Below are 9,012 nucleotides of genomic sequence, written 5' to 3' on the forward strand. Positions count from 1 at the left end.
CCCAGGAGGCAGGTGCCAGAGGTGGGCAGACGGGGCCGGGCTCCGTGGGCAGGAGGCGAGGCCTGGAGACCAGATCCAGCAGGGGCATGCCCGCTGTCTCCTAGCACCCTCCCCCTCCTCCCGAGAGAGGGGCGCTGCCCGGGCCCCTTTGTTCTTCCCGCAGCTGGGGCTCCATGGCCGCTCCCCTCCAGGGACGCGAGGCCCCGTGAGCAGCTTTCCCACAGCCTCGCCCGCTCTGACCAGCGGAGCCTGCCTAATGGGTCCTGCGGGAGGCGGGCGCCGCAGGCACAGTGGCTCCGCTGGCCTGGAGCCGGTGGGAATTGGGGGGTGTTTAGAGGGTGGAGGAGGAGCGAGGGGGGCTTCAGGATGGCCCAGTGGGTTGTGAGGGCCCTTCCCGAGGGGGGTGGCAGTGTCTCGGGGGCAGGAGGGCCGCCAGGGCCCCAGCAGGAAGCCGTGGGCCGTCTGGTCCAGACCCGGCGCCAAGGCCCGTCTTCGGGGGCCTTCGGGCTTCTGTGGGCTGCGACCTGCCGTGACTCCGCAGTGACCGGTGGAGACCCCGACGGCCGAGGAGGGATTCCCACCAGCCACGCCCCGGGGGCGCGACGCCCGTTCACCGTGGTTCGGCCACAGGAAAACGGGCCGTTTCTTCCACACCCACGGCTGGGGGCCAGAACTCAGCCCCGAGGACCTCAGCCCTGGCGGCAGGACTGTCCCCTGGGTCTTTTAGGGGTGGCCTCACCTGATGCCCAGAAAGCACTCAGCCGGCGCTAACGCCCAGAGGCCCACGCGCAGCGAGACTGACCGCACGGCCACCGGGCGCTGGACGGCAGGCGTTTCCCTAGACCTCCTCCCGGGAACCCAGAAAACCGGCTTCTCTTCTGCATTTTCTCTCCCCTCCTCCCACCCTCCCTCCCTCCCTCCCTCCCTGCCCGCCTCCCTCCTCAGCCGGCTCCAGCCGTCCTAATGAACTTGCACTGTTCTCAGCGTAGCACGTTGTCCACACGTATGTCGCCTGCATGTCGTATACCGCAGCTCGTCCTGCTTTCAGCCTTCCCACAACTGCGGTTGCCATCACCTTCCCGGGCTCGGCCGCACCCCTGCTACCCACCCCCCCGCCCCCCGGCTCTGGCACCTCCCCACAGCCCTCCCACCCCGAGTGGCCTTGCCCGTCACAGCGACGCCTGCGGTCACATCTCCAGGGGCGGCCACAGGGACCCCACTTCCACAGACAGGGCTTCCTCCCTCCCGTGTCCGGGCCTCGGGGGCACCCCCCAGCTCACTGTTTCCCAGCCCGATTAGCTGCAAAGCGATGCCTCCGTGTTGTTTTAAATTGCATTTCGTGCCTGTGTTTGGAGGAAGAATGGAAGCTCGGAGAAGTGACCAGAGGCCCTCAGCTGGTGGGTGAGTAGCTGGGCTTTGCCAACCGCTCTGGGCTGAGCTGGAGGCGGCCGGGGTCCAGGGGCCCCTCTTCTGGGCAGAGGGCTGGGCCAGCGCGGGCTCCCACCTGTGTGGGTGCATCTTCCGCTGTGATCGGGCGCCACCTGGTGGCGCTTGGAGGGAACTGCGGCTGCGGAGGGCACCCGAATCGCCTTACTTTTGAGGCTCCTACAGCTGTTTTTTTTACATTTAAATTTTAATTATTTCTGAGATACAATGGACACATAACATGGCATTCGTTTCAGGGGTACAGCGTGATTTTTTCTCGTGATGGGAACTTGCCCATCTACTCTCTTCGCACCCCCAAATGGACAGCCCCCCGTTTCAGCCGCCGTCACCGGGGAGGTGGAGCCTCTTCTAAAAGCTCTCGCGCGGTCCGCGTGCAGCTGGGATGGACCTTGCGTGCAGAGAGAGTGGAGGGTCGATACATTTCCCCTTGGATATTTCCCTGACCTCCCGCTTATTTCTTATTTATTTTATTTTTTGCCAGTCCTCACCTGAGGATATTTTCCCTTTGATTTTTAGAGAGAGTGGAAGGGAGGGGGAGAGAGAGAGAGAAACATCCATGTGAGAGAGACACATCGAATGGTTGCCTTCTGCACACGCCCCAACCAAGGCTGGGGATCGAGCCTGCAATCGAGGTACATGCCCTTGACTGGAATCGAACCCAGGACCCTTCAGTCCACGGTCTGACACTGTATCCACTGAGCCAAACCAGCTGGGGCTGACTTATTGAGCTCTTTTCCCCACGGGCCACGGGTGCACCGGTACATGTGTGTCTGTCTGTGTTTCTGGTAATAACTGTCTCAGAAGATGCAGTCTAACCAGGACATGCACAAGGTCACTTCCGAGTGTGGGAAATGCTGGAGGTGCTGTCTGCCCGGGCCCCGGTGAACAGCCCTTCCTCACACGTCTCCGTGGGTCTCGGGGCTCAGCGTGGGCTCCTGTGGCCAGAACAGGAGCACAGCTGCCCAGGAGGCCACCGGCCCCCGGGAACCCTAGAAATGCAAGCCCTCACCGGTGTTTCTCCAATTGCATCGGGGGAGCTCAGGGGAGAGAAAATTCGGATGAGAAGCCGGTTTTCTAGGGTTCCCGGGAGGAGGTCTAGGGAACAGGACTTGAGCACAGGGCCCAGGAGGCAGGTGTGCTCAACCCAGGAGGCCGGTGGCCTCTGAGACCCAGCCCGCCTGCCCCGTCCCCTATGCCGTGGGGGCCGCACCTGAAAACCCTCTGACCCCAGAGCATCCCTGTGGCCGTAGGTGAGGCGGCCCCTTCCTCTGAAGTCCTCTCCCTCCCTTCTCCTGTCTGCACTGGGCCCGGGAGGCCTGCCCCCTGGCTGGGCAGCAGAACCCGGGGCCTGAGGGGTGTGCTTCCCGAGGTCAGGGAGCACCGGGCAGCCCCTTGAAGCCGTGGCATCCAGCTCAGCAGAGGCTGGGCAGACCTCTGGCTTAAATGACTCGACCTTGCGGAAAGGGGGTGCGTGCTGACGAATGAGTCCCAGAACTGGGGACTTGGGTTCCCCGACAATCTCCCAGAGACCCTGGCTGAGGACTGGAGCAGTGCGCCAGGAGGGCCAGCCTCCAGGGGCCACCAGCCTTGGCCCAAATTCTGGCCATTTCAGTGGGCAGTGTGGCCGGACCAGGGCAGGGAGGGTGTCAGGAGTGTGGGTCCCAGTGCCGACTGTCATGGACTCAGGGGTCTTGGGGGACCTCCCTGCCTCTCGCGGAGCCTCCAATTCCTCACACCTGGCCTCTGCGTTGTGGGTGGAATTGTGTCCCCCAAAGGTTTTGTGGAAGTTCTCGGCCCGGTACTTCGGAATGTTATTTGCCAACCAGCTGGGCTCCTCCCCTTTTTAAAGAGTTCATTTTCCTGGAGGGCCAGGCACTCATTGGAGAGCTGGCATCATGCAGCCATTTGTGGCTGGAGAGGCTGGCGGGTGGGGAGGCTGGCGGGTGGGGAGGCTGGCGGGTGGGGAGGATAGTGGATGGGGGGGATGGTGGCTGAGGAGGCTGGTGGCTGGGGAGGCTGGTGGATGGAGAGGCTGGTGGTTGGAGAGGCTGGCGGGTGGGGAGGATAGTGGATGGGGGGGATGGTGGCTGAGGAGGCTGGCCGGGGCCCTGCTGGAACATGGCAGAGGTACCAGCTCCCGCCTGCGTGTCTGACCGGCTGCCCCTCTAAGGGCTGCCTCTCCCTGTTGGTGATGGGTCGGGGCTGGGACCGCACGTGTCTCTGACTCCAGGCAGTGACTCCGTGGAGGCCGTACCTGAGGGTGGCTTGGAGCCTCAGGGGAGCGGACATTTGAAAGCAGGCGGGACCCGCCCTGTGGGTGTGGGAGGCAGAGAGAGACCCGGCCAGCTGGCCAGTGGCTGCTCACCAGCAACCTGGGGTCAGCCTGAGGGGACACAGGTTTGCCAGCAGCAGCTTTGCGACAGGGTTTGGCTCAACAATGCCGCCCTGGTTCCCGGGGCCTGTGGGGGAAGCAGGGGCCGGGCGGCGGCTCCCAGTCCTCCCTGGGGGTCCTCCCCAGGAGTTCCTCCCCAGGGGATCCTCCCCAGGGCCTGCGTGAGCGACCCCAGTCCCTCCCAGAGCACCCTCTCAGCAGGCACGGCCACCAGCCCCTTTCACAGACCAGGGAACAGAGGCGCCGAGGGCAGCGGACAAGTGGGGCGGACTCACACTTACCTGAGCTGCTTGCAGGGCCCAGAAGGGCCCGGGCTTCTAACCCCCGTGGGAAGCTGCTCCAGGACGGGGCCGTGTCTGCAGGGCCTGCAGGGGCCTTTGGATCTGCCCGGGCCTCCCAGGTGCGAGACGCAGAGCAGGGCCTGAGGTGAGGACACAGGTCCGTCCAGCCCTGCTGCTCCTCATCCGTGGGACCCGGCAGATCCTCCCACTGCCCCCCCCCCCCCCCAGACAGGCTCCCACAGGACACACGAGCGAGCCGGCTCCCCACAGAGCCACGCCGTGCGGTGTGGGGGGGACCTGGGTGTGGGGCATGTGTCCCCCACCAGCCCCCCACCCTCGGCCCCCCTGCAGCGTGGGGGCCCTGGGCCTGCACCCCTGGCGCCCGAGGAGCATCCCTGCCCAGCAGCCTGCGTGAGGAGGGGCGGGGGGAGCGAGCCCCGCGGCTGCTGGGCCGGTTCTGGGTCGGAGGAGGACAAAGGCCGCTGGGCACCGCCGTCCATGCAGCTCAGCCTTGTTTGCAGGTCACCACGGTCCTACGGGCCCCAGGGCAGAGCCAGCCCGGGGGGGGGAGGGGGGCCGCGGGGAGGGGCGGCTTAGAGGGACACGGTGGGGTACGGGGCGAACACCTTCTTGGCGTCTATCTCCGCTTCCACCATGTGGGGGTGGATGTCCACCACCAGCCCCGCGTCCGTGCACAGCTTGAGCAGCGTCCGGATGTTGTTCTTGGACAGCCTCAGGTACCTGTGCGGACGGCAGAGTGAGGCCGGACCCCGGGCCCCCGAGGCTCTCGAGGCACCCCCCGGCGCGGCCCGGGGGCTCGGGGCACAGTGGGCACCTCAGAGTTGCTGGGAGGTTTTTGTTTTTGTTGTTTTTTTAAAAAATATATATGTTTATTGATTTCAAAGATGAAGGGAGAGAGAGAGAGAGAGAAACATCCATGATGAGAGAGAATCATGGACCGGCTACCTCCTGCACGCCCCCCACTGGGGATGGAGCCCACACCCGGGCCTGTGCCCTGACGGGGAATCGAACCCTGACCTCCTGGTTCCTAGGTCGATGCTCAACCCCTGAGCCCCGCCGGCCGGGTGAGTGGGTGGGGGGTTTATGGGTAATGAAGTCGTTTGGAAATCAATGTGGCGACATATATCCCAGCACCGCCCCTGCCTGCCCCTCCCCCCAAAAGGTCATGTCCACCCGGGACACGGGACACTGGCCGGTGGCCTCTGAGACCCAGCCCGCCTCCCCGGTCCCCCGGCTCGGCCCAGGGTCTGGACGGGGGACGGTGGGCGGCGGAGCGAGCTCTCCAGGCCGCCGGCCCGCGGGCTCACCGGCAGCTCAGCACCTCCTCGGGCTTCAGGGCCCGCATCGCCTCCACCTTGGGCTCCCCGCCCTTCTCCATGAGGCTCTTCAGCCGGCGCTCATAGGCCGTGTCGGGCAGCTTGCCCACCCAGTCCCTCAGGAGCGTGGACTTGCGCCCCCCGAAGATGGAGTCCTGCAGCGTGGAGTCGGTCATGCTCTGGTGGTGCAACGACATCATCCGCGGGGTGGTCTCCGTGGCCGCCGAGTCCTTCATCTCCAGCTCTGAAACGGGCACGGGCACCGGGCACCGGAGTCAGGTCCCCAGCCGGGGGCGGGCCGGGGAGCCGGAGGGGGAGGGCCGGGGAGCCGGAGGGGGAGGGCCGGGGGCGGCAAGGCCGCGTGGACTTCCCAGGACGCCTTTCCAGGCCTGGCAGGGTCGCCTCCTCAGCACTGGCTCAGCTGGGCCTGTGCCCTGACGGGGAATCGAACCCTGACCTCCTGGTTCCTAGGTCGATGCTCAACCTAGGCCACAGAGACCACTGTGAGCATCGAGGGGGATAGTGGGGAGGTCAGGGTTTGATTCCCCATCAGGGCACAGGCCCAGGGTGTGGGCTCCATCCCCAGTGGAGGGTGTGGGAGGCAGCGGTCCATGATTCTCTCTCATCATGGATGTTTCTCTCTCTCTCTCTCCCTTCATCTTTGAAATCAATAAAAATATATATATTTTTAAAAAACACAACAAAACCAGTTCTCTCCCCACTTGGCACCTCAGCGCTCCTCTATTTTTATATGATTTCATTGTATTTTTTTAATCCTCACCCGAGGATACGTTTTCCATTGATTTTTCAGAGAGAAAGGGAGGGAGGAGGACGGAGGTGGGGGGGGGGGGGCGGAGAGAGAAGAGCACCGATGTCAGAGACACAACAACTGATTGCACCGCAGGTGCCTGATCGGGGCAGGGACAGCCCACAGCCGGGCGCGAGGCCTGGACCCAGACTGGAATCCGAGACTCTTGGGTCCGAGGGCCGTCCTGTCGCCCCTGAGCCGCCACCCAGGGCTCAGCTCTCTCTGCGGAGTTTCCCGCGGGGAAGGGGTGCGTGGCTGAGAGCGGCCCTGCCTCTGCGGACGCCCTCACTCGCTGGGGGTGACGTGCTGGGAGGACGCGGGCCGGGCCTCTCCCGTCGCCAGGCCGGGCCCTCGGGTTCTCGGTGAGTCCATCGCCCACCCCGTGGGCGCGTCAGGTTCGGTCAGTGGAGTCGGGGGTTTGGGGGGACGCCTCACCGGATTTGCCGATGCTCTCCTTGCTGTAGTTGCCGGGGACGGTGCTCTGGCGCTTCCCCTTCTGGTCTGTCCCGTAGAGCCTGCGGAAGGTGGCCTGGTCCGCGTCCCTCCGGCCCCCCGGCTTGCCCTTGGAGGGGAAGGGAGAACAGCTGCACACTGGGGCCAGGGCTCTGGGTGGGGGTGGTGGGGGGTGGGGGTGGCGGTGGTGATGGGGGTGAGGTGGGGGTGGGGGTGGGGATGGGGATGAGGGATGGGGGTGGGGGTAGGGGTGGGGTGGGGGTGGGGGGGCTGTGATACCTGTTCAGAGAATGTCACTTGGCGGCTTTTCTCTCTCTCGTTTTTCACGGTGACTTTGACTTTCTTCGCCTCCTTCCCAGCTGCTTTCCGGGGCACCCAGGGTGCCTTGGTGTGTTTCTGAGAGGCGGAGAGAGCAGAACTGGGCCCGTGCCCACCATGGGCACCGCCCGCCCTCGGCCCCTCTGTGGGGAGGGACGTCAGCTCCCGCCGGGCGTCCCTGTCCCCTCCCCGTCCCCCAAACCTCCTCAAACACTGACCGAGGGCTCTTCACGCTCCCTCCCTTGTCTGAGCCTTTGAGGTGACCGCACCCAGACAGAGAGGGCCCCCGCCCTGCCTCAGTCCCTGCGGGCGGGCGAGCCCAGCGCAGAAGCAGCCACAGACCCTCAGGGTCCACAGGGCCTGCTCTCCGACCCGCCCTGATGTCGCCAGTACTTTCCCCCTGCCCCCCCCCCCCCCCCCCCCCCCCCCCCCCGCCACCAGGCTTAAAGCTCCTCCGGCCTTTTCCCCTCTGGGGCCCGTTCCATCTCCCCGTCAGGGACAGCCTTCCTGGCAGTGTTTCCCTCCTGTGCGCACCTTGGGCGGCTTCGGCTTCGGCTGCGGCTGCGGCTTGCGGCTGGGCCTGTGGCTGCGGCTGTGGCTGCGGCTGCACCAGCGACAGCTTCTTCCCCCGCCTCCTCTCCAGCCACTCCATCACCCGCGTGAGGTCCGACATGCGCCTCTCTTCGGCCGTCCTCCACATGGACTTCCTCTCCGTGGGCATGGAGTCCCTGCGGTCCTCGGACTTGTCCGGCACGATGGAGCCGGGTTTCTGCATCGGGACAGAAGGTGGCACAGGCTCCCCCTGGGGAGCCCTCTGTCCCTGGCGGCTGGCCTGGGTGGCTCTGAAGGTGGGTCCGCCTCCAGGTGTGAACAGAGTTAGGGCCTGGCAGCTGGCATAGTGGCCTCCAGGCTGGGAGGTCTGGAGGGGGATTGTGAGGTCACCCTCGGCTGTCAAATAATGACTCTCCGAGGCCACAGTGGTGAATGGAGAGGAGCGAGTGGCATGAAGGGAAGGCATGTCGGCCTCTGACAGCCGGTGACAGGAGAACGCGACGAGGTGGGTTGGCGGGCGGCTCACACTTGAGCTGGGAGCTGAAGAGCGAGTAGGCCCCATAGGGCTCTGGCCCTGACGGAGGAGCGCAGCGCGTGCAAAGGCCCTGTGGCAGGAGGGACGCAGGCACACGTGCCGGACGGCGGGAGGCCAGGTGGCTAGTGAGGAACGGAGCCGGAGAGGTGGGCCGCGGCCGAATCAGAAGGGACCTTGGGACTCACGTGTCGCCTTAAACCGGAAGGAAGGGGAAGCCACAGAAAAACAGCAAAGGAATTCAAACAGGGAGGAGGGTATGGCACGGTCGGGCTGCTTTCTCTTTTTTAAGTCATATTGAAGGAACCGGGCCACGTGCCCTGACGGGGGATCCACGGGGATTTTCCACGCGGGGCCGCGCAGGTTCGGTCCCCTCTGTGGCGACCTGTCTTTTTTACTCTGTCCTCCTTTCTGGGATTTCCATATCGGGGGCACTGCAGTCCTCAAGGCCATTTAAAATATATATCCCCTTATCAGCGAGGACGGCGTCCCTGTGGCGGGTCCGCAGCCCACAGAGCGGCACGGGTCCCGTCTCACAGGCAGGGCATCGGGCGCTGCATCTGCTTCCTGTTCCAGGTGCTCCCAGCCAACGCCTCGATCAGGCCCCGGGATCGATGCGCTGGGACTCGCCTATTCGGAGCCTGGGGTCTCTTCCTTCCTCCTGCTCTGCGGGGCCCTGTGAACCAAGAGGCTCGAGGCTGGAGGCCCAGACGAGGCCCCTGGCCCTGCTTCCTGGGCTGTGACCCCCGCACCTTGGCCTTGCTCTGCCTCTCAGTCTTGTGTTTCAACTCGTCAGTGACTAGGACTCCATCGGGGGCTGCAAACCGGGGCGGGTGGTGTTTGGCCCACGGGTGTTACTTTACTCCAGCCTGCAAAGTGTTTTAGAAACGAGG

General features: G+C 65.0%; 1 protein-coding gene across 1 annotated transcript; it reads right to left on the reverse strand.

Annotated features, from left to right (window-relative positions):
• Positions 1-4,712: 4,712 nt before the first annotated feature.
• On the reverse strand, positions 4,713-8,535 carry CUNH16orf78 (chromosome unknown C16orf78 homolog). Its single transcript, XM_070398546.1, is given in 6 exon segments — positions 4,713-4,860; positions 5,448-5,700; positions 6,700-6,826; positions 6,997-7,113; positions 7,570-7,603; positions 7,605-8,535. Coding segments are annotated over 6 exon segments (1,224 nt in total). The 5' UTR covers positions 8,150-8,535.
• Between the last annotated feature and the right edge of the window lie 477 nt (positions 8,536-9,012).

This window comes from Myotis yumanensis, unplaced genomic scaffold, assembly GCF_028538775.1.
Source record: "Myotis yumanensis isolate MYYU_CA2020_CCGP unplaced genomic scaffold, mMyoYum1.0.hap1 SCAF_18, whole genome shotgun sequence".
NCBI classification, from domain to species: Eukaryota; Metazoa; Chordata; class Mammalia; order Chiroptera; family Vespertilionidae; genus Myotis; species Myotis yumanensis.